This window comes from Nerophis lumbriciformis, linkage group LG32, assembly GCF_033978685.3.
Source record: "Nerophis lumbriciformis linkage group LG32, RoL_Nlum_v2.1, whole genome shotgun sequence".
NCBI classification, from domain to species: Eukaryota; Metazoa; Chordata; class Actinopteri; order Syngnathiformes; family Syngnathidae; genus Nerophis; species Nerophis lumbriciformis.
In genome coordinates, this window is record NC_084579.2 from 1,545,369 (window position 1) to 1,571,931 (window position 26,563).

Consider the following 26,563-nt stretch of genomic DNA (forward strand, 5'->3'; position numbering starts at 1 on the left):
ACTTAGTGCACATTTTCCTTTCATTTGTGATAGACATTTCGTAAAGTACTAATAAGTAAGTCATAACTTACAGCTAAACCAACAAATGCACCTTTTTAGAACAGAAACAAGACCGATTGTGAAACACGGAAATGCTTGACGGCGGACACAGGACATACGTCTTTCAAAATAAAACGTCCTATACGGAAACAGGAATGCAGGACAATTATTTTTGAAAGAGTAACCGGAAGCAAGCAGAATTAACCGGAAGTGGCTCTATTTCAACGCAAACTAGCTGGAGTAGCATCGACGTCGCTAGTTTGGGACGAAATGTTTAGTTTTGTAGTCGAAAGGGACACTTTGTTTGTATTTTGACTGTCGAGTGGGTGACCTTTAAGAGGATATATCGTCCAGATGATTCCCACGGAGGACGCGTCAGCCAGGAAGAGAGAAATTGAGGAGAAACTGAAGCAGGTCAGATGATTTATTTAGCATCACAAACCAACTTCCGGTTTGACCAAATCTGACAAAGCAGCGCAGAGCTAACTTGGAAATCCGATGTTAAAGCAGATGTTGTGTTGCTGTTGAACAGGAACAAGAGACGCTGTCGTTCATCCGCGAGAACCTGGAAAAAAGTGATCAGCTGACCAATGGCATGGTATGACATGTCCGCGCACGCGCACACAACACAAGGTGTTACGTCATCAAGGTGTCCGTGGTACACGCGTGTGTGTTTTATCACCAATATCTGCACTTGTGGAGCCGATTTATGTACGTCTTGTTTTGCGTTCAAGTGTTAAAAGCAAGTCATATTCATATATTTATTTTAAATAATTCAGATCTGTCCGTCGACATCATACTTGCCACCTCTTCCGAATTTTCCGGGAGACTCCCGAAATTCAGCGCCTCTCCCGAAAACCTCCCGGGACAAATATTCTCCCGAAAATCTCCCGATTTTCAGCCGGAGCCACGCCCCCTCCAGCTCCATGCGGACCTGAGTGAGGACAGCCTTTTTTCATGATGGGAGGACAAGAACTAAATCATCCAGACTAGAGATAAATTGTAGTATTATGTTTATTTTACCTAAAAAGAAATATATTTATTAATTAAAAAAATAAATAAATAAATACATTTTTACTATATTTTGCTAAAAACATCAAAATTAATTGTATTTTTATTTGTATTTTTTCGTGACTCATTACATCCAGCCATAGAATTATACTTTAAAAAAAACATATTTGTAATAATTGATTTTAAATGATCATAATAATTCATTTAAAATGACCATATTTAATTATTAAAATAATTGCTTGTTTATCAACAACTTTAGCATTTTATTCATTACATTTTGAAACTCTCAGAAGCCAAGTTATGTTATATTCCTTAATATTTATTTATGCAAGTTTGAAGTATCAATTATTTATCTAAACACAGTTTTGTTTTAATATTTTCAGGATGTAGATTTTATATATATATACAGGTAAAAGCCAGTAAATTAGAATATTTTGAAAAACTTGATTTATTTCAGTAATTGCATTCAAAAGGTGTAACTTGTACATTATATTTATTCATTGCACACAGACTGATGCATTCAAATGTTTATTTCATTTAATTTTGATGATTTGAAGTGGCAACAAATGAAAATCCAAAACTCCGTGTGTCACAAAATTAGAATATTACTTAAGGCTAATACAAAAAAGGGATTTTTAGAAATGTTGGCCAACTGAAAAGTATGAAAATGAAAAATATGAGCATGTACAATACTCAATACTTGGTTGGAGCTCCTTTTGCCTCAATTACTGCGTTAATGCGGCGTGGCATGGAGTCGATGAGTTTCTGGCACTGCTCAGGTGTTATGAGAGCCCAGGTTGCTCTGATAGTGGCCTTCAACTCTTCTGCGTTTTTGGGTCTGGCATTCTGCATCTTCCTTTTCACAATACCCCACAGATTTTCTATGGGGCTAAGGTCAGGGGAGTTGGCGGGCCAATTTAGAACAGAAATACCATGGTCCGTAAACCAGGCACGGGTAGATTTTGCGCTGTGTGCAGGCGCCAAGTCCTGTTGGAACTTGAAATCTCCATCTCCATAGAGCAGGTCAGCAGCAGGAAGCATGAAGTGCTCTAAAACTTGCTGGTAGACGGCTGCGTTGACCCTGGATCTCAGGAAACAGAGTGGACCGACACCAGCAGATGACATGGCACCCCAAACCATCACTGATGGTGGAAACTTTACACTAGACTTCAGGCAACGTGGATCCTGTGCCTCTCCTGTCTTCCTCCAGACTCTGGGACCTCGATTTCCAAAGGAAATGCAAAATTTGCTTTCGTCAGAAAACATGACTTTGGACCACTCAGCAGCAGTCCAGCTCTTTTTTTCCTTAGCCCAGGTGAGACGCTTTTCGCGCTGTTTCTTGGTCAACAGTGGCTTGACACGAGGTATGCGGCAGTTGAAACCCATGTCTTTCAAGCGTCTCTTGGTGGTGGATCTTGAAGCACTGACTCCAGCAGCTGTCCACTCCTTCTGAATCTCCCCCACATTTTTGAATGGGTTTTTTTTCACAATCTTGACCAGGGCGCGGTGATCCCTATCGCTTGTACACTTTTTCTGACCACAGTTTTTCCTTCCCTTTGCCTCTCCATTAATGTGTTTGGACACAGAGCTCTGAGAACAGCCAGCCTCTTCAGCAATAACCTTTTGTGTCTTTCCCTCCTTGTGCAATGTGTCGATGGTTGCCTTTTGGACAGCTGTCAAATCTGAAGTCTTCCCCATGTTTGTGTAGGCTTCAGAACTGGACTGAGAGACCATTTAAAGCCCTTTGCAGGTGTTTTGAGTTAATCAGCTGATTAGTTTGTGGCACCAGGTGTCTTCAAAATTTAACCCTTACACAATATTCTAATTTTGTGACACACGGAATTTTGGATTTTCATTTGTTGCCACTTCAAATCATCAAAATTAAATGAAATAAACATTTGAATGCATCAGTCTGTGTGCAATGAATAAATATAATGTACAAGTTACACCTTTTGAATGCAATTACTGAAATAAATCAAGTTTTTCCAAATATTCTAATTTACTGGCTTTTACCTGTGTATATATATATATGTATGAAATACTTGACTTGGTGAATTCTAGCTGTCAATATACTCCTCCCCTCTTAACCACGCCCCCAACCACGCCCCACCACGCCCCCACCCCCCACCTCCCGAAATCGGAGGTCTCAAGGTTTGCAAGTATGGTCGACATAAAGTTAAAATTAGTTAATGTTTTTTGTCAAAACCCTGTTTTGTGATGAAAAAAAAGCAATATTTTACCCCCCAAAATGCCTAAAATAGGATATTTGATGCAAAGTAATCAGAGCCCTAAATAGTTCAACATTTTATAACATTGCTTTTGATTCATTCTTGTATTTAGAACAATGATAGTTTAAAAGTGTTACAAATAAGCCACGCCCACATCCTGTCATGTTATCATCAGTTTAATATCCACCTCAAGTGCAGAGATGACACTTTGATTTGAGGCCCCGCCCACTATGACCAGGTACTGACCCAGTGGGCCCTGCAGGGTGTCGTCGTCATCGTTTCTACCAATTAGGATCCAAATCTTGAGGAGGCGAGTTACGAGCGTTTTGTGGCGTTCCATCGGATCAAAGGTTGGCGGCAGGCCACGCCCACATCTTCTGACATTGTTCTACCTGTCGAGTGTCGGCCATCTTAGCTGTGGCTCATCAGGTTAAAGAGAAGAAGGAGGAGGAGGAGGGCTGACATTTTAAAGGTGGCGCTAGAGAGCCGATTTGGACTTTCCCTCAAATGGTAAGATTTGTGTGTGCAGGTGTCCATCCTGTCCTCCTTTGAGAGCCGCCTGATGCAGCTGGAGAACTCCATCATTCCCGTCCACAAGCAGACGGAGAACCTCCAGCGCCTGCAGGACAACGTGGACAAGACCCTGTCCTGCATGGACCACGTCATCAGCTACTACCACGTGGCCAAGGACACCGACCGCATCATCCGGGAGGGGTGAGACCTCACACGTGCAAAACCAATCTCCCAGTTATACTTGAAATGTTATTTATAATTTTATATATTTATTTATATTATTTATAGTTATTTATTTACATTATTTATAGTTATTATTATAATTATAGTTATTATTATAATTTATATTATTTATAGTTATTATTTATATATTATTTATAGTTATTATTTATAGTTATTATTTATTATTTATATTATTTATAGTTATTATTTATATTATTTATAGTTATTTATAATTTTATATATTTATAATTTTAATTTATAATTTATGTTATTAACAAGTAACTCATGTGCTCATTATAACTACATCTCCCCAAATAATTGTGGTCAGTTATAGTTTTTAATATATTAGCTGAGATAGGCTCCAGCACCCCCTTGACCCCGAATGGGACAAGCGGTAGAAAATGGATGGATGGGTTTTATGTTATTAACATGATATTAACGTGATATTAATGATAACTGGACCCCAATTATGTCAAAATCTCTCCACATTTAGTCTCGATTATTTGTGCTACGTTTGTGCTGCAAAAAAGTTTGGTCAGTTATAGGTTTCATTTTATTAATGTTTCATGATTTTATGTTACTAACATGTAATTAACGTGTTATTAACGTGATATTAATGAGAACTAGATCGACTATGTCAAAATTGCCCCAAACTTGTCCCAATTGTTTGTGCTGCAAATCATTTTGGTTAATTGTAGTTTTTAATTTGTTTCATGGATTTATGTTATTAACGTGTTATTAATGATAACTGGACCCCAACTATGTCAAAATCTCTCCAAACTTAGTCCCAATTATTTGTGCTACGTTTGTGCTGCAAACATTTTTGGTCAATTATAGGTTTAATTTTATTAATGTTTCATGATTTTATGTTACTAACATGTAATTAACATGTAATTAACGTGTTGTTAACGTGATATTAATGATAACTAGACCCCAACTATGTCAAAATCTCCCCAAACTTGTCCCAATTGTTTGTGCTGCAAATCATTTTGGTTAATTATAGTTTTTAATTAGTTTCATGGTTTTATGTTATTAACGTATTATTAACGTGTTATTAATGTGTTATTAACGCTTTATTAACATGATATTAATGATAACTAGACCCCAACTATGTCAAAATCTCCCCAAACTTGTCCCAATTGTTTGTGCTGCAAATCATTTTGGTTAATTATAGTTTTTAATTTGTTTCATGGTTTTATGTTGTTAACGTGATATTAATGATAACTAGACCCCAACTATGTCAAAATCTCTCCAAACTTAGTCCCAATTATTTGTGCTACGTTTGTGCTGCAAACATTTTTGGTCAATTATAGGTTTCATTTTATTAATGTTTCATGATTTTATGTTATTAACATGTAATTAACATGTAATAAACGTGATATTAATGATAACTAGACCCCAACTATGTCAAAATCTCTCCAAACATAGTCCCAATTATTTGTGCTGCAAAAATGTTTGGTCAATTATAGGTTTCATTTTATTAATGTTTCATGATTTTATGTAATTAACATGTAATTAACGTGTTGTTAACGTGATATTAATGATAACTAGACCCCAACTATGTCAAAATCTCCCCAAACTTGTCCCAATTGTTTGTGCTGCAAATCATTTTGGTCAATTATAGTTTTTAATTAGTTTCATGGTTTTATGTTATTAACGTGTTATTAATGTGTTATTAACGCTTTATTAACGTGATATTATTGATAACTAGACCCCAAATATGTCAAAATCTCCCCAAACTTGTCCCAATTGTTTATGCTGCAAATCATTTTGGTTAATTATAGTTTTTAATTTGTTTCATGGTTTTATGTTATTAACGTGTTATTAACGTGTTATTAATGATAACTGGACCCCAACTATGTCAAAATCTCTCCAAACTTAGTCCCAATTATTTGTGCTACGTTTGTGCTGCAATAAATGTTGGTCAATTATAGGTTTCATTTTATTAATGTTTCAGGATTTTATGTTATTAACATGTAATTAACATGTAATTAACGTGTTATTAACGTGATATTAATAATAACGAGACCCCAACTATGTCAAAATCTCCCCAAACTTGTCCCAATTGTTTGTGCTGCAAATCATTTTGGTCAATTATAGTTTTTAATTAGTTTCATGGTTTTATGTTATTAACGTGTTATTAATGTGTTATTAACGCTTTATTAACGTGATATTATTGATAACTAGACCCCAAATATGTCAAAATCTCCCCAAACTTGTCCCAATTGTTTATGCTGCAAATCATTTTGGTTAATTATAGTTTTTAATTTGTTTCATGGTTTTATGTTATTAACGTGTTATTAACGTGTTATTAATGATAACTGGACCCCAACTATGTCAAAATCTCTCCAAACTTAGTCCCAATTATTTGTGCTACGTTTGTGCTGCAATAAATGTTGGTCAATTATAGGTTTCATTTTATTAATGTTTCAGGATTTTATGTTATTAACATGTAATTAACGTGTTATTAACGTGATATTAATAATAACGAGACCCCAACTATGTCAAAATCTCCCCAAACTTGTCCCAATTGTTTGTGCTGCAAATCATTTTGGTCAATTATAGTTTTTAATTAGTTTCATGGTTTTATGTTATTAACGTATTATTAATGTCTTATTAACGCTTTATTAACGTGATATTATTGATAACTAGACCCCAACAATGTCAAAATCTCCCCAAACTTGTCCCAAATGTTTGTGCTGCAAATCATTTTGGTTAATTATAGTTTTTAATTAGTTTCATGGTTTTATGTTATTAACGTATTAACGTGTTATTAATGTGTTATTAACGCTTTATTAACGTGATATTAATGATAACTAGACCCCAAATATGTCAAAATCTCCCCAAACTTGTCCCAATTGTTTGTGCTGCAAATCATTTTGGTTAATTATAGTTTTTAATTAGTTTCATGGTTTTATGTTATTAACGTATTATTAACGTGTTATTAATGTGTTATTACATGTTAATTACAGGTTAATTAACGTGGTTTTAATGATATAGTTGATATATAGTTTTGACATAGTTGGGGGTCTAGTTGTGAGTTCATAAGTGAAAGTTTTTGAGCAAGTGGTTCTGAATAATACTTTGTCAATAGTTCTGAGAAGGTGGGCGGGGCCAACTTGAGCCAGGTGTATCTAAAGTCTGTTTGTGTTCCAGACCGACAGGCCGACTGGACGAGTACCTGGCCTGCATGGCCAAGATCCAGAAGGCGGTGGAATACTTCCAGGACAACAACCCTGACAGTCCAGAACTCAACACAGTGGTACCGTCTCCGTCCTGATGATGTCACTTCCTGTCCATGTCCCGCCCGACGCTAGCGGCTTTCTTCTGCTTGCGCCGCAGAAAGCCCGCTTCGAGCGCGGCAAAGAGTTGCTGGAGGCGGAGTTCCGCAGCCTCCTGACCCGCTACAGCAAGCCGGTCCCGCCCATCCTCATCCTGGACGCCATCAGCGTGGACGAGGAGCTGGAGGTTCAGGAGGACGTGGTCCTGGAACACCTGCCCGAAGCCCGGCTCCAGGAGATCATCTGCATCGCCGGCTGGCTGGTGGAATACGGACGCAACCAAGGTTCTGGTGTCAGCTCCGGACGGGCTTCCCGGACTTCTTTCCTGAAACCCTTCTTCCGTGTCGCCTGCAGATTTCATGACCGTCTACTTCCAGATCCGGTCCAGTCAGCTGGATCGCTCCATCAAGGGCCTGAAGGAGCACTTCCGCAAGAACAGCGCCTCCTCCGGAGTCCTCTACTCGCCGGCGGTCCAAGCCAAGCGCAAAGACACGCCCACCAAGAAGGTTCCCAAGAGGCCAGGTAGGACGCCGGGTCGTGCCGGGGACTTGTTGCTAGGAGACCGTCATGGACCTCTGTGCTGCTAGTCGCTACTCGTGTTAGCATGCTAAAGAAAAACAAAACATCAACATTGTGGTTTGAATATAAATCATTCTCTTTCCAATGCTATGCTAACATGCTAGCTTGTCCATCAAAATACTTTGATGAATTTATGCTAACATGCTAACTTGTCAATGTAAAGTAGTTTAATGAATTTATGCTAACATGCTAACTTGTCAATGTAAAGTAGTTTAATGAATTTATGCTAACATGCTAACTTGTCAATCTAAAGTAGTTTAATGAATTTATGCTAACATGCTAACTTGTCAATGTAAAAATAGTTTAATGAATTTATGCTAACATGCTAACTTGTCAATGTAAAAATAGTTTAATGAATTTATGCTAACATGCTAACTTGTCAATGTAAAGTAGTTTAATGAATTTATGCTAACATGCTAACTTGTCAATGTAAAGTAGTTTAATGAATTTATGCTAACATGCTAACTTGTCAATGTAAAGTAGTTTAATGAATTTATGCTAACATGCTAACTTGTCAATGTAAAGTAGTTTAATGAATTTATGCTAACATGCTAACTTGTCAATGTAAAGTAGTTTAATGAATTTATGCTAACATGCTAACTTGTCAATGTAAAGTAGTTTAATGAATTTATGCTAACATGCTAACTTGTCAATGTAAAGTAGTTTAATGAATTTATGCTAACATGCTAACTTGTCAATGTAAAGTAGTTTAATTAATTTATGCTAACTTGTCAATGTAAAGTAGTTTAATGAATTGATGCTAACATGCTAACTTGTCAATGTAAAGTAGTTTAATGAATTTATGCTAACATGCTAACTTGTCAATGTAAAGTAGTTTAATGAATTTATGCTAACATGCTAACTTGTCAATGTAAAGTAGTTTAATGAATTTATGCTAACATGCTAACTTGTCAATGTAAAAATAAGTTAATGAATGTATGCTAACATGCTAACTTGTCAATGTAAAGTAGTTTAATGAATTTATGCTAACATGCTAACTTGTCAATGTAAAGTAGTTTAATGAATTTATGCTAACATGCTAACTTGTCAATGTAAAAATAGTTTAATGAATTTATGCTAACATGCTAACTTGTCAATGTATAATAGTTTGATGAATCCACGCTAACATGCTAGCGTGTCATTGTAAAATAGTTTAATGAATTTATACTAACTGGTCAATGTAAAATAGTTTGATGAAAGTATGCTAACATGCTAGCTGGTCTATGTAAAATAGTTTAATCAGAATCAGAAATACTTTTTTAATCCCTGAGGGGAAATTAAAATTTTCAGCACAATCCCATTCAAGATCAGACAAACATTACAAGGAGACTGAACAGGATCAAACATTACAGGGAGACAGAACAGGATCAAACATTACAGGGAGACAGAACAGGATCAAACATTACAGGGAGACAGAACAGGATCAAACGTTACAGGGAGACAGAACAGGATCAAACATTACAGGGAGACAGAACAGGATCAAACATTACAGGGAGACAGAACAGGATCAAACATTACAGGGAGACAGAACAGGATCAAACGTTACAGGGAGACAGAACAGGATCAAACATTACAGGGAGACAGAACAAGATCAAACATTACAGGGAGACAGAACAGGATCAAACATTACAGGGAGACAGAACAGGATCAAACATTACAGGGAGACAGAACAGGATCAAACGTTACAGGGAGACAGAACAGGATCAAAAATTACAGGGAGACAGAACAGGATCAAACATTACAGGGAGACAGAATAGGATCAAACATTACAGTTGACAGAACAGGATCAAACATTACAGGGAGACAGAACAGGATCAAACATTACAAGGAGACAGAACAGGATCAATCCTTACAGGGAGACAGAACAGGATAAAAAAATTACAGGGAGACAGAACAGGATCAAACATTACAGGGAGACAGAACAGGATCAAACATTACAGGGAGACAGAACAGGATCAAACATTACAGTTGACAGAACAGGATCAAAAATTACACGGAGACAGAACAGGATCAAACATTACAAGGAGACAGAACAGGATCAAACCTTACAGGGAGACAGAACAGGATAAAAAATTACAGGGAGACAGAACAGGATCAAACATTACAGGGAGACAGAACAGGATCAAACATTACAGGGAGACAGAACAGGATCAAACATTACAGTTGACAGAACAGGATCAAACATTACAGGGAGACAGAACAGGATCAAACATTACAAGGAGACAGAACAGGATCAAACCTTACAGGGAGACAGAACAGGATAAAAAATTACAGGGAGACAGAACAGGATCAAACATTACAGGGAGACAGAACAGGATCAAACCTTACAGGGAGACAGAACAGGATAAAAAATTACAGGGAGACAGAACAGGATCAAACATTACAGGGAGGCAGAACAGGATCAAACCTTACAGGGAGACAGAACAGGATAAAAAATTACAGGGAGACAGAACAGGATCAAACAGAACAGGATCAAACATTTCAGGGAGACAGAACAGGATCAAACATTACAGGGAGACAGAACAGGATCAAACATTACAGGGAGACAGAACAGGATCAAACATTACAGGGAGACAGAACAGGATCAAACATTACAGGGAGACAGAACAGGATCAAACATTACAGGGAGACAGAACAGGATCAAACATTACAGTTGACAGAACAGGATCAAACATTACAGGGAGACAGAACAGGATCAAACATTACAGGGAGACAGAACAGGATCGCTGAGGGGTCTGGTTTGTTTGATGAAAGTATGCTAACATGAGTGCTAATGAACTGTGTGCTGATGAAGATGAAGATGTAGTGTGTAGTTGCACTTGTGTGTTGTTGTGCTGGTGGCGGTGCTGTGTGGTCTTCTTCACTCACTGGGGAGCTCTTCTTCCTCCTCTTCTCCTATTGGCTGTGGGCTCCCTCCCCTCCTCAGGGACCATTCGCAAGGCTCAGAACCTTCTGAAACAATACTCCCAACATGTGGATGGCAAGAAGGCTTCTAACCTCACTCCTTTGGAAGGTAACACACCTCCTCTCATCCTCATACTTCTCATCCTTCTTCTTCTTCTTCTTCTTCTCCTCCTCCTCCTCCTCCTTCTCCTCCTCTTTCTTCTTCTTCTCCTCCTTCTTCTCCTCCTCCTCTTCCTCATTCTTCTCCTCCTCCTTCTTCTTCTTCTCCTTCTTCTTCTCCTTGTCCTTTTTTTCTCCTTCTTCCCTTTCTTCTCCTCTTTCTCCTTCTTCTCCCTATCTTTCTTCTTCTTCTTCTTCTCCTTGTCCTTCTTTTTCTCCTTCTTTTTCTCCTCCTCCTTCTCTTTCTTTTTCTTCTTCTTCTTCTCTTTCTCCTCCTTCTCCTTCTTCTTCTCCTCCTCCTTCTACTTCTTCTTCTCCTTGTCCTTTTTTTCTCCTTCTTCCCTTTCTTCTCCTCCTTCTCCTTCTTCTTCCTATCCTCCTTCTTCTTCTTCTTCTTCTAGTTCTTCTCCTTGTCCTTTTTTTCTCCTTCTTCCCTTTCTTCTCCTCCTTCTCCTTTTTCTTCTACTTCTTCTTCTCCTTCTCCTTCTTCTTCTCCTTGTCCTTTTTTTCTCCTTCTTCCCTTTCTTCTCCTCTTTCTCCTTCTTCTTCCTATCCTTCTTCTTCTTCTTCTTCTCCTTGTTTTTCTTTTTCTCCTTCTTCTTTTTCTCCTCCTCCTTCTCTTTATTCTTCTTCTTCTTCTTCTCTTTCTCCTCCTTCTCCTTGTTCTTCTTCTCCTTCTTCTTCTCCTCCTCCTTCTTCTTCTTCTTCTACTTCTTCTTCTCCTTCTCCTTCTTCTTCTCCTTGTCCTTTTTTTCCTCCTTCTTCCCTTTCTTCTCCTCCTTCTCCTTCTTCTTCCTATCCTCCTTCTTCTTCTTCTTCTTCTTCTTCTTCTTCTTCTCCTTGTCCTTTTTTTTCTCCTTCTTCCCTTTCTTCTCCTCCTTCTCCTTCTTCTTCTACTTCTTCTTCTCCTTTTCTCCTTCTTCCCTTTCTTCTCCTTCTCCTTCCTATCCTCCTTCTTCTTCTCCTTCTCCTTCTTCTTCTTCTTCTTCTTCTCTTTGTCCTTTTTTTTCTCTTTCTTCCCTTTCTTCTCCTCCTTCTCCTTCTTCTTCCTATCCTCCTTCTTCTTCTCCTTCTTCTTCTATTCTTCTTCTTCTTCTCCTTGTCCTTCTTTTCTCCTTCTTCTTTTTCTCCTCCTCCTTCTTCTCTTTCTTCTTCTTCTTCTTCTTCTTCTCTTTCTCCTCCTTGTCCTTCTTCTTCTTTTCCTTGTCCTTCTTCTTGTCCTTCTTCTTCTCCTTCTCATCCTCCTTCTTCTTCTCCTCCTTCTTCTCCTTCTCCTTCTTCTTCTTCTTCTTCTTCTCCTTCTCCTTCTCCTTCTCCTTCTCCTTCTCCTTCTCCTTCTTCTCCTCCTCCTTCTTCTTCTTCTTCTTCTCCTCCTCCTTCTTCTTCTCCTTTTCCTTCTCCTTCTCCTTCTCCTCCTTCTTCTCCTCCTCCTTCTTCTTCTTCTTCTCCTTGTCCTCCTTCTCCCTCTTCTTCTTCTACTTCTTCTCCTTCTCTGTCTCCTCCTCTGGGGTTACATCATCGAGTGCACTGGCCAATAGGGCAGCGTCTGCATGTCAGCTGACCTAAAAGAGGCAGCTGTGCGGTGGAGTTTGGTCGCGGGTTCGAAACCCGCTGCGGCGGTTAGTCGTTCCCTCCGCCGCGGTGCTTGGTGGCGGTCACGTGTGTAGGTTAGCCCCTCCCCCGTGGTGCTTGGTGGCGGTCACATGTGTAGGTTAGCCCCTCCCCCGTGGTGCTTGGTGGTGGTCACATGTGTAGGTTAGCCCCTCCCCCTGACCAGGTGCGTGTCAGCAGGTTACGACCACGACCTGCGGGTCAGACACCTGGCCGACGCCCTGGCCGACAAGGGCTCCACAGGTGAGTGCCGGCACACGTGGTCCGACGTTAGCCCCGCCCACCGCCGTCATCGGCATCAGGTGCGCCCGCTGACAGGTGTGCGGCTCCCCAGGTAAAGAGGACGTGCTGGACATCGAGATGGACTCCTACATCCACGCCATCAGCGCCTTCATCAAGCTGGCGCAGAGCGAGTACGCCCTCCTGGCGGAGGTCATCCCCGAGCACCACCAGAAGAAGACCTTCGACTCGCTCATCCAGGTGGGTCACTTCCTGCCCCCCCCCCCCCGCGCTAAGCCGGGCTAACGCCGCGTGTCCGCAGGAGGCGCTGGACAACCTCATGCTGGAGGGAGACAACATCGTGTCGGCGGCTCGCCGCGCCATCCTGCGCCACGACTACTCTGCCGTGCTCACCATCTTCCCCATCCTGCGACACCTCAAGGTCAACAAGTCCGACTTCGACGCCACCCTGCAGGTAGCGCTCGTGCCCCCCCCCCCAACCCCCCCGCCCCTCTGAGCGCCGCCTTGTGTGCAGGGCACGGCGGCCAGCACCAAGAACAAACTGCCCACGCTCATCACCTCCATGGAGACCATCGGCGCCAAAGCCCTGGAGGAGTTTGCAGACAGCATCAAGGTGAGGAAGCACAGGCCCCGCCCACCTGCCCCCTGACCACTCCCCCTGTCCACAGAACGACCCCGACAAGGAGTACAACATGCCCAAAGACGGCACCGTGCACGAACTGACCAGCAACGTAAGATCTCCTCGCTTCCTCTTCCTGTCCGCTCGCGCTCACTTCCTGTCCTGCAGGCCATCCTCTTCCTGCAGCAGCTGCTGGACTTCCACGAGACCGCCGGAGCCATGTTGGCCTCGCAAGGTACCGCCCTCCATCACAGATGCTAACACGCCTTAGCGTTGTTCTAGCATCGTGTTAGCATTGTGCTAGTGTTGCTAACTCGTGTTAGCATTGTGCTAGTGTTGCTAACTCATGTTAGCATTGTGCTAGTGTTGCTAACTCGTGTTAGCATTGTGCTAGTGTTGCTAACTCGTGTTAGCATTGTGCTAGTGTTGCTAACTCGTGTTAGCATTGTGCTAGTGTTGCTAACTCGTGTTAGCATTGTGCTAGTGTTGCTAACTCGTGTTAGCATTGTGCTAGTGTTGCTAACTCGTGTTAGCATTATGCTAGTGTTGCTAACTCGTGTTAGCATTGTGCTAGTGTTGCTAACTCGTGTTAGCGATGTTCTAGCATGTTTCACACATGTTAGCATTGTTTTAGCACTGCTAACACGTGTTTGCCATGATAAAATAGTGCTAACATGTTAGCCGTTCCAGAATAATGCTAACATTTGTCAGCATTGTTATAGCAAGGCTAACAACGTGTTAGAATTGTTGTAGCATGGTTCACGCATGCTTTTAGCATAGCTCACATGTGTTAGCATTGTTTTAGCATGGCTCAGGCGTGTTAGCATTGTTTTAGCATGGCTCACACATGTTAGCATTGTTTTAGCACTGCTAACACGTGTTTGCCATGATAAAATGGTGCTAACATGTTAGCCGTTCCAGAATAATGCTAACATGGGTCAGCATTGTTATAGCAAGGCTAACAATGTGTTAGAATTGTTGTAGCATGGTTCACGCATGCTTTTAGCATGGCTCACATGTGTTAGCATTGTTTTAGCACTGCTAACACGTGTTTGCCATGATAAAATAGTGCTAACATGTTAGCCGTTCCAGAATAATGCTAACATGTGTCAGCATTTTTATAGCAAGGCTAACAATGTGTTAGAATTGTTGTAGCATGGTTCACGCATGCTTTTAGCATTGCTAACTCGTGTTAGTGTTGCGTTAGTGTTGCTAACTCGTGTTAGCAATGTTCTAGCATGTTTCACACATGTTAGCATTGTTTTAGCACTGCTAACACGTGTTTGCCATGATAAAATAGTGCTAACATGTTAGCCGTTCCAGAATAATGCTAACATGTGTCAGCATTGTTATAGCAAGGCTAACAACGTGTTAGAATTGTTGTAGCATGGTTCACGCATGCTTTTAGCATGGCTCACATGTGTTAGCATTGTTTTAGCATGGCTCACATGTGTTAGCATTGTTTTAGCATGGCTCACATGTGTTAGCATTGTTGTAGCATGGCTCAGACGTGTTAGCATTGTTTTAGCATGGCTCACACGAATTAGCATTGTCCTAGCACAGCTAGGCACCTGTTTGCATTATGCTAGCATGGCTAACACATATTAGCATTGTTCTATAACATGTTAGCATTATCATGTTAGCTGTGCTAGAACAATGGTACACATGCCTGAAAAATGCTGGAACAATGCTAACACGTGTTAGCATTGTTTTATAACACGTTAGCATTGTTTGGTCATGGCACACACGTGTTAGCTGTGCTAGAACAATGCTAACAAATGTTAGTCCCGCCCCCTTCCCCACGTTGGCTGTTGACAGTTTCTACTTCCTGTGCACTAACATGTCTCTGTGCCTCTTTCTCTTCTCCTGTGCCGGCCTCGGCCTCTTAGTACTGGGGGACACTTACAATATCCCCTTAGACCCCCGAGGTAAGCACGCCCTGAGTCCCGCACTCAGTCAGGGGTGTCCAAAGTGCGGCCCGCAACTTGCTTCTTTTTTTTTTGGCCCGCAACACATTCTAAAAACAAAATAAGAACATTACACAAAAAAATAGAATATGCAGTTTTAGCATGCTAACAGTTAGCATGTATCAAGCTCCAAGTTATATGACTCTGAAGTGTTCTGTTGTAAAATTTGCTAACAAGAAAGCCATCATGCTAAAATGCTAACAGTTAGCATGGATCTAGTACCAAGTTATATGACGGAGATCTTCGGCTGCTAAATTGTCTAAAAACGTTAGCATGTTAGAATGCTAATGTTAGCATTTTAACAGTTCGACTGTATCAAGTAGGAAGTTATATGACTCAGGTGTTTGGCTGCAAAATTGGCTAAAAAAAGTTAGCATACTAATGTTAGTATGCTAGAATCCTAACAGTTAGCATGTGTCAAGTACAAAGTTGTATGACTGAGGATTTCGGTTGTAAAAATGGCGAAACAAGTTGGCATACCAATGTTAGCATGCTAATAGTTAACATGTGTCAAGTACCAAGTTATATATGACCCTGAAGCGTTCGTCTGTAAAATTGGCTAATAGAGTTTGCACATAAATGTTAGCATGTTGACAGTTAGCATGTGTGAAGGACAATGTTGTGTCTGAGGTTGTCGCCTGTAAAATTGGCTAAAACACTTAGCATGCTAGTTAAGGTTTGACATCTCATTTAGCATATGTAGATTGTATTGGTTTTATTTTTTAATGTACAACATGTACCAACATGCCCCCCCGCCCCACATCCTTTTATTACATTTCATATACAGGTAAAAGCCAGTAAATTAGAATATTTTGAAAAACTTGATTTATTTCAGTAATTGCATTCAAAAGGTGTAACTTGTACATTATATTTATTCATTGCACACAGACTGATGCATTCAAATGTTTATTTCATTTAATTTTGATGATTTGAAGTGGCAACAAATGAAAATCCAAAATTCCGTGTGTCACAAAATTAGAATATTGTGTAAGGGTTAAATTTTGAAGACACCTGGTGCCACAAACTAATCAGCTGATTAACTCAAAACACCTGCAAAGGGCTTTAAATGGTCTCTCAGTCCAGTTCTGAAGCCTACACAAACATGGGGTAGACTTCAGATTTGACAGCTGTCCAAAAGGCAACCATCGACACATTGCACAAGGAGGGAAAAACACAAAAGGTTATTGCTGAAGAGGCTGGCTGTTCTCAGAGCTCTGTGTCCAAACACATTAATGGAGAGGCAAAGGGAAGGAAAAACTGTGGTCAGAAAAAGTGTACAAGCGATAGGGATCACCGCGCCCTGGTCAAGATTGTGAAAAAAAACCCATTCAAAAATGTGGGGGAGATTCAGAAGGAGTGGACAGCTGCTGGAGTCAGTGCTTCAAGATCCACCACCAAGAGATGCTTGAAAGACATGGGTTTCAACTGCCGCATACCTCGTGTCAAGCCACTGTTGACCAAGAAACAGCGCGCAAAGCGTCTCACCTGGGCTAAGGAAAAAAAGAGCTGGACTGCTGCTGAGTGGTCCAAAGTCATGTTTTCTGACGAAAGCAAATTTTGCATTTCCTTTGGAAATCGAGGTCCCAGAGTCTGGAGGAAGACAGGAGAGGCACAGGATCCACGTTGCCTGAAGTCTAGTGTAAAGTTTCCACCATCAGTGATGGTTTGGGGTGCCATGTCATCTGCTGGTGTCGGTCCACTCTGTTTCCTGAGATCCAGGGTCAACGCAGCCGTCTACCAGCAAGTTTTAGAGCACTTCCTGCTTCCTGCTGCTGACCTGCTCTATGGAGATGGAGATTTCAAGTTCCAACAGGACTTGGCGCCTGCACACAGCGCAAAATCTACCCGTGCCTGGTTTACGGACCATGGTATTTCTGTTCTAAATTGGCCCGCCAACTCCCCTGACCTTAGCCCCATAGAAAATCTGTGGGGTATTGTGAAAAGGAAGATGCAGAATGCCAGAGCCAAAAACGCAGAAGAGTTGAAGGCCACTATCAGAGCAACCTGGGCTCTCATAACACCTGAGCAGTGCCAGAAACTCATCGACTCCATGCCACGCCGCATTAACGCAGTAATTGAGGCAAAAGGAGCTCCAACCAAGTATTGAGTATTGTACATGCTCATATTTTTCATTTTCATACTTTTCAGTTGGCCAACATTTCTAAAAATCCCTTTTTTGTATTAGCCTTAAGTAATATTCTAATTTTGTGACACACGGAATTTTGGATTTTCATTTGTTGCCACTTCAAATCATCAAAATTAAATGAAATAAACATTTGAATGCATCAGTCTGTGTGCAATGAATAAATATAATGTACAAGTTACACCTTTTGAATGCAATTACTGAAATAAATCAAGTTTTTCAAAATATTCTAATTTACTGGCTTTTACCTGTACAACATGTACCAACGTGCCCCCCCCCATCCTTTTATTACATTTCATATACAACATGTACCAACGTGGTTCTAGTCATGTGACAATGTGTGTTTTCCAGAGTCCAGTTCTTCAGCCAGCAGCTACACCTCAGACTTCAACAAGCGTCTGCTCAGCTCCTACATATGTACGCGCACACACACACACACACACACACACACACACACACACACACACACACACACACACACACACACACACACACACACTCACACACTTCCAGACGTAGACATGAGTATTTGTTGGTGTTTGCAGGTAAAGTTCTGGGGAACCTCCAACTGAACCTCCTCAGCAAGTCCAAAGTGTACGAGGATTCAGCTCTGAGCGCCATCTTCCTGCACAACAACTACAACTACATCCTCAAGTCTCTGGAGAAGTTAGTGTGTGTGTGTGTGTGTGTGTGTGTGTGTGTGTGTGTGTGTGTGTGTGTGTGTGTATGTGTGTATGTGTGTGTGTGTGTGTGTGTGTGTGTGTGTGTGTGTGTGTGTGTTTAGATTTGTGTCTGTGTGTGTAATCACATTTGTGTGAAGCAGCAACCCTGATTGGCTCTTTATAGACATGTGACTTTTGTGCACATGTCAGAAAGTTGTGCTCTCACTAAATAATCAATTCACTCCTTTATATGTAAATAACAACATATCAATAACATGTCAGTCTTTATATGTAAATAACAACATATCAATAACACGTCAGTCTTTATATGTAAATAACAACATATCAATAACATGTCAGTCTTTATATGTAAATAACAACATATCAATAACATGTCAGTCTTTATATGTAAATAACAACATATCAATAACACGTCAGTCTTTATATGTAAATAACAACATATCAATAACACATGTCAGTCTTTATATGTAAATAACAACATATCAATAACACGTCAGTCTTTATATGTAAATAACAACATATCAATAACATGTCAGTCTTTATATGTAAATAACAACATATCAATAACATGTCAGTCTTTATATGTAAATAACAACATATCAATAACATGTCAGTCTTTATATGTAAATAACAACATATCAATAACATGTCAGTCTTTATATGTAAATAACAACATATCAATAACACGTCAGTCTTTATATGTAAATAACAACATATCAATAACACATGTCAGTCTTTATATGTAAATAACAACATATCAATAACACGTCAGTCTTTATATGTAAATAACAACATATCAATAACATGTCAGTCTTTATATGTAAATAACAACATATCAATAACATGTCAGTCTTTATATGTAAATAACAACATATCAATAAGATGTCAGTCTTTATATGTAAATAACAATATATCAATAATACATGTCAGTCTTTATATGTAAATAACAATATATCAATAACACATGTCAGTCTTTATATGTAAATAACAACATATCAATAACATGTCAGTCTTTATCTGTAAATAACAATATATCAATAATACATGTCAGTCTTTATATGTAAATAACAATATATCAATAACATGTCAGTCTTTATATGTAAATAACAACATATCAATAACATGTCAGTCTTTATATGTAAATAACAACATATCAATAAGATGTCAGTCTTTATATGTAAATAACAATATATCAATAATACATGTCAGTCTTTATATGTAAATAACAATATATCAATAACACATGTCAGTCTTTATATGTAAATAACAATATATCAATAACATGTCAGTCTTTATATGTAAATAACAATATATCAATAATATCAATAACAATATATCAATAATACTCACACACAAATCTTATTACTCACACAAATATGAATACACGCACACAAATGTTAATACTCACACAAATCAGAATACAGACACACACATTTTGACACATAGATCCAAATGCAGACTGACATTTTTTATTTTAACATGCAGACAAATCATAATAGGGACACAAACACACACACACACACACACACACACACACACACTTGCATGCGATTAGAGAGTGAGCTGCAAAGAGTGGTAATAAGTGTGGTGACATGTCCACACACACTTGCATGCGATTAGAGAGTGAGCTGCAAAGAGTGGTAATAAGTGTGGTGACATGTCCACACACACTTGCATGCGATTAGAGAGTGAGCTGCAAAGAGTGGTAATAAGTGTGGTGACATGTCCACACACACATGCATGCGATTAGAGAGTGAGCTGCAAAGAGTGGTAATAAGTGTGGTGACATGTCCACACACACATGCATGCGATTAGAGAGTGAGCTGCAAAGAGTGGTAATAAGTGTGGTGACATGTCCACACACACTTGCATGCGATTAGAGAGTGAGCTGCAAAGAGTGGTAATAAGTGTGGTGACACGTCCACACACACTTGCATGCGATTAGAGAGTGAGCTGCAAAGAGTGGTAATAAGTGTGGTGACACGTCCACACACACTTGCATGCGATTAGAGAGTGAGCTGCAAAGAGTGGTAAGAGTGCATGCGATTAGAGAGTGAGCTGCAAAGAGTGGTAAGAGTGCATGCGATTATAGAGTGAGCTGCAAAGAGTGGTAATAAGTGTGGTGACACGTCCACACACACTTGCATGCGATTAGAGAGTGAGCTGCAAAGAGTGGTAATAAGTGTAGTGACATGTCCACAGGTCAGAGCTGATCCACTTAGTGACTGTGACCCAGAAACATGCAGAAGGTTCCTACAGAGAACTGATCCAGCAGCAGATACACCTGTACCAACGCAGGTGACACCTACCTCTCTACTTCTACTAACTCTACTTCTACTAACTCTACCTCTACTAACTCTACTTCTACTAACTCTACTTCTACTAACTCCACTTCTACTAACTGTACTTCTACTAGCTCTACTTCTACTAACTCTACTTCTACTAACTCTACTTCTACTAACTCCACTTCTACTAACTCTACTTCTACTAACTCTACTTCTACTAACTCTACTTCTACTAACTCCACTTCTACTAACTGTACTTCTACTAACTCTACTTCTACTAACTGTACTTCTACTAACTGTACTTCTACTAGCTCTACTTCTACTAACTCTACTTCTACTAACTGTACTTCTACTAGCTCTACTTCTACTAACTCTACTTCTACTAACTCTACTTCTACTAACTCCACTTCTACTAACTCCACTTCTACTAGCTCTACTTCTACTAGCTCTACTTCTACTAACTCTACTTCTACTAACTCCACTTCTACTAACTCCACTTCTACTAACTCTACTTCTACTAGCTCTACTTCTACTAACTGTACTTCTACTAGCTCTACTTCTACTAGCTCTACTTCTACTAACTCTACTTCTACTAACTCCACTTCTACTAACTGTACTTCTACTAGCTCTACTTCTACTAACTCTACTTCTACTAACTCCACTTCTACTAACTCTACTTCTACTAGCTCTACTTCTACTAACTCTACTTCTACTAACTCCACTTCTACTAACTGTACTTCTACTAACTGTACTTCTACTAACTCTACTTCTACTAACTCCACTTCTACTAACTCCACTTCTACTAACTCTACTTCTACTAGCTCTACTTCTACTAACTCTACTTCTACTAACTCCACTTCTACTAACTCTACTTCTACTAACTCTACTTCTACTAGCTCTACTTCTACTAACTCTACTTCTACTAACTCTACTTCTACTAGCTCTACTTATTCTAACTCTACTTATTCCAATTCTACTTCAACTAGCTCTACTTATTCTATCTCTACTTCAACTAACTCTACTTATTCCAATTCTACTTCAACTAACTCTGCTTCAACTAACTCAACTTATTCCAATTCTACTTCAACTAACTCTACTTATTCCAATTCTACTTTAACTAACCCTACTTCAACTAACTCTACTTTTTCCAATTCTACTTCAACTAACTCTACTTATTCCAATTCTACTTCAACTAACTCTACTTTTTCCAATTCTACTTCAACTAACTCTACTTATTCCAATTCTACTTCAACTAACTCTACTTTTTCCAATTCTACTTCAACAAACTCTACTTATTCCAATTCTACTTCAACTAACTCTACTTCAACTAACTCTACTTATTCCAATTCTACTTCAACGAACTCTACTTATTCTAATTCTACTTCAACTAACTCTACTTATTCCAATTCTACTTCAACTAACTCTACTTCAACTAACTCTATGTATTCCAATTCTACTTCAACTAACTCTATGTATTCCAATTCTACTTCAACTAACTCTTCTTCAACTAACTCTACTTCATCTAACTACTTATTCCATTTCTACTTCAACTAACTCTACTTGCTGTAACTACTTATTCCAATTCTACTTGAACTAACTCTACTTACTCTAACTCTACTTGCTCTAACTATTTGTTGTAACTCTACTTGCTCTAACTTTACTTGAACTAACTACTTGCTCTAACTCTACGTGCTCTAACTTTACTTGAACTAACTACTTGCTCTAACTCTACTTGCTCAATTCTACTTCAACTAACTCTACTTGCACTAACTCTACTTGAACTAACTCTACTTGCTCTAACTCTACCTGCTCTAACTATTTGTTAACTTGTAACCCTACTTGCACTAACTCTACATGCTCTAACTCTACTTGAACTAACTCTACTTTAACTAACTCTACGTGCTCTAACTCTACTTGCCCTAACTATACTTGAACTAACTCTACGTGCTCTAACTCTACTTGCCCTAACTATACTTGAACTAACTCTACTTGCTCTAACTATTTGTTGTAACTCTACTTGCTCTAACTCTACTTGCTTTAACTATTTGTTACTTGTAACTCTACTTGCACTAACTCTGTGTTCTAACTCTACTTGCTCTAACTCTACTTGAACTAACTCTACTTGAACTAACTCTACGTGCTCTAACTATTTGTTACTTGTAACTCTACTTGCACTAACTCTATGTGTTCTAACTCTACTTGCACTAACTCTATGTGCTCTGTCTCTATGTGCTCTAACTCTACTTGCACTAACTCTACTTGAACTAACTCTACTTGCTCTAACTCTACTTGCTCTAACTCTACTTGCTCTAACTATTTGTTACTTGTAACTACTTGCACTAACTCTATGTGTTCTAACTCTACTTGCACTAACTCTACGTGCTCTATCTCTATGTGCTCTAACTCTACTTGCACTAACTCTACTTGAACTAACTCTACTTGCTCTAACTATTTGTTACTTGTAACTCTACTTGCACTAACTCTGTGTTCTAACTCTACTTGAACTAACTCTACGTGCTCTAACTCTACTTGCCCTAACTATACTTGAACTAACTCTACTTGCTCTAACTATTTGTTGTAACTCTACTTGCTCTAACTATTTGTTACTTGTAACTCTACTTGCACTAACTCTACATGCACTAACTCTACGTGCTCTAACTCTACGTGCTCTAACTCTACTTGCACTAACTCTACGTGCACTAACTCTACGTGCACTAACTCTACGTGCACTAACTCTACGTGCACTAACTCTACTTGCACTAACTCTACGTGCTCTAACTCTATTTGAACTAACTCTACGCTTGACTCCGCCCCCAGCTGGGTCAAAGTTACGGAGCACCTGACAGACCGCAACATGCCCGCCTTCCAGCCCGGCGCCAAGGTCAGTTACCATGACAACTGCATGTAGATAAAGAGTGTGTCACCATGGTAACCAACCGCCTCCTGGTGTCCTCAGCTGAAGGACAAAGAGCGGCAAGTCATCAAGGACAAGTTCAAGGTGAGCTAGGTGGGCGGCCATAGGTCATGACCTGGAGGTCATGACCTGGGTGTCATGAGGTCATGACCTGGGTCTACCTGCAGGGTTTCAACGAGGGTCTGGAGGATCTGTGCAAGATCCAGAAGGGCTGGGCCATCCCTGACAAGGAGCAGCGAGACTTCATCCGCCGCGCCCAGAGGGGGGTGGTGTCTGACGCCTACAGGAGCTACCTGCACAGGTGCATGCAAAGGACTCCTTCAACGGCTCTTTAAATGACTCTTTAATGGCTCTTTAAATGACTCTTTTAATGGCTTATTTAAACAACTCTTTTCATCACTCGAAATGACTCTTTAAATGACTCTTTTAATGACTCTGGACTTAAAATGACTCTTTTAATGGGTCTTTTAAACTACTCTTCATGACTCTTTGGACTCAAAGGACTCATTTAATGACTCTTTTAATGACTCTTTGAACTCTAAAGGACTCTTTTAATGGATCTTTAAATGACTCTGGACTTAAAATGACTCTTTTAATGGGTCTTTTAAACTACTCTTCATGACTCTTTGGACTCAAAGGACTCCTTAAATGGCTCTTTAAATGACTCTTTGGACTTAAAATGACTCTTTTAATGGCTTATTTAAACAACTCTTTTCATCACTCAAAAGGACTCTTTAAATGACTCTTAATGACTCTTTGGACTTAAAAAGACTCTTTTAATGGGTCTTTTAAACTACTCTTCATGACTCTTTGGACTCAAAGGACTCATTTAATGACTCTTTTAATGACTCTTTGGACTCTAAAGGACTTTTAATGGATCTTTAAATGACTGGACTTAAAATGACTCTTTTAATGGCTCTTTTAAACAACTCTTTTCATGACTCGAAAGGACTCTTTAAATGACTCTTAATGACTCTTTGGACTTAAAATGACTCTTTTAATGGGTCTTTTAAACTACTCTTCATGACTCTTTAGACTCAAAGGACTCATTTAATGACTCTTTTAATGACTCTTTGGACTCTAAAGGACTTTTAATGGATCTTTAAATGACTCTGGACTTAAAATGACTCTTTTAATGGCTCTTTTAAACAACTCTTTTCATGACTCAAAGGGACTCTAAATGACTTTTTTAATGACTCTTTGGAGTTAAAATGACTCTTAATGGCTCTTTTAAACAACTTTTCATGACTCTTTGGACTCTAAATGACTCTTTAAATGACTCTTTGGACTCTAAAGTACTCTTTTAATGACTCTTAATGACCTTTTTAATGACTTTAAATGACTCTTTGGACTGTAAGGGACTCTTTAAATTACTATTTTAATGACTCTTTGGACTCAAAATGACTCTTTTAATGGCTCTTTTTAAACAACTCTTTTCATGACTCTTTGGACTCTAAAGGACTCTTTTAATGACTCTTAATGACCTTTTTAATGACTTTAAATGACTCTTTGGACTGTAAGGGACTCTTTAAATTACTATTTTAATGACTCTTTGGACTCAAAATGACTCTTTTAATGGCTCTTTTAAACAACTCTTTGATGACTCTTTAAACATCGCTTTAAATGACTCTTAAACGACTCTTTACATTGACTCTTTGATGCAATACTTAATGTATACATCAGCAGCACCCAGAGGAGCCTTTTAATCTGCAACCTGTTCGGAAAAGGTTCACGACTCCTTGACTCTGACTCTCTGATTGACTCTTTGAGCAACCCTTTGACTTTGACTTTTTGAGGGACTCCTTGACTCTGACTCTTTCAGTGACTCCTTGACCCCGACTCTTTGAATGACTCCTTGACCCTGACTCGCTGACTCTTTGCCTTGTTGCAGGTGCGCCAACATCTCCTTCACCAAGAACCCAGAAAAGTACCACAAGTACCGCCCCGAGGAAGTGGAGGACATGATCGAGAGGCTCTTCGACACCTCCGCTTAAGCCCCGCCCCTCCTGTCACCTGCCATGTGTGCGTGCGTGATGGAAATATTAAAGGCAAGTGTTTTGATGCTAATTATGAGCTTCCTGTCAGTCCATCATGACTGTACCTAATGATTAGGCCGTGTTGACACCTTATTATGAAGTCATCACCATGACTCCGCCTCCTCTTCTTGGCGAGCATGCAGTTCATGTCATACAGGAAGAAGAGCAGACGAGCGAGTGCAGTGACAGGAAGTGTGCGACAGGCCGGACTATGACGTCATGCACTGGACATGTGTAATACCACTGTGGGCCACAAGAGGTCACCGTGGACTCATTTTCAACTCTTGCTGCCCCCTGCTGGCAGCTTTGTGCTCCTCGGCGTCAGCTGATGCCAGGTCAAAGGTCAGCGAGCTCAAGCGTGCTCAGGCCAGCGCCGCGTGGTTTCCCGCCAGAAGCTGATGTTTCCTTCGCCTCATCCCTGCCATTATGCAAACATAAACAACACTGGCCGTGTGAGAAGTCTGCAAGCAAACATCACGCCCACGCAACATGGCTGACCTCTGACCTTCCCCAAGACGTCATCTGCACGCCACTCGTCTACCTCCTGGAGTCGTGCTCCACTTCCTGTGTCGTTTGGACCGCGGGCGTCCAAAGTTATTGCCTGCAGCTCATTTTGTGACGCCACACATTCTCATTAAAGTAATTCTCATAACACTCATTAAAGTAATCACTGCAAAGTGGAATGAAAGATCAAAGAGGTGAAGTTGTTACTAACGACACAAAGTTCTATGATAATGAATGTTAAATATTACACTCTGGAAGGTTTTTTGGGGAAAATATTTCATATTTTGTGTTTCTGCCAAATACAAAACCAAATTGTATTTGACCAAAAGAATATAAAAAAAAAAAACATTAAACAAATATATAATTGACAGATAGATATGAAGTTGATCTAGAGCTTTAAGCAATGAAAGTTAAAAAAAATAATTAAATATTTTTAACCCTGTTATGAGTGGGACCCTTTTGGGTCCCGAAGAGTTTTAGTGGGATTTTTTGTTAACGCTCAAAACATAATAATGAATCAAAATCAAATGTTATGAATTATTGACTTATTAATGGCTCACATTACTTTACATCAAATATGAAATACTTACTGGGGAAAATATTACATATTTTGTGTTATTGCCAA

At 39.5% G+C, this 26,563-nt stretch overlaps 1 protein-coding gene across 8 annotated transcripts; it reads left to right on the top strand.

The window, feature by feature from the left end:
* On the top strand, nt 1-26,129 carry exoc7 (exocyst complex component 7). Of its 8 annotated transcripts, XM_061926826.2 has the most exons (21): nt 1-453; nt 572-637; nt 3,808-3,992; nt 7,170-7,275; nt 7,356-7,578; nt 7,649-7,816; nt 10,800-10,886; nt 12,728-12,790; nt 12,882-13,027; nt 13,089-13,241; nt 13,302-13,400; nt 13,456-13,518; nt 13,575-13,641; nt 15,296-15,334; nt 17,868-17,933; nt 18,062-18,182; nt 20,402-20,497; nt 23,302-23,365; nt 23,441-23,482; nt 23,566-23,699; nt 25,290-26,129. In XM_061926826.2, exons 1-21 carry the CDS (start codon nt 394-396, stop codon nt 25,390-25,392), a joined length of 2,151 nt encoding a protein of 716 aa, XP_061782810.1. In that variant the 5' UTR covers nt 1-393; the 3' UTR covers nt 25,393-26,129. The 8 variants fall into 8 exon arrangements, with proteins under 8 accessions (XP_061782810.1, XP_061782813.1, XP_061782816.1 ...); XM_061926829.2 differs by lacking the exon at nt 10,800-10,886 and having other exon boundaries at nt 18-453; XM_061926827.2 differs by lacking the exon at nt 15,296-15,334 and having other exon boundaries at nt 20-453.
* Nucleotides 26,130-26,563: the final 434 nt, after the last annotated feature.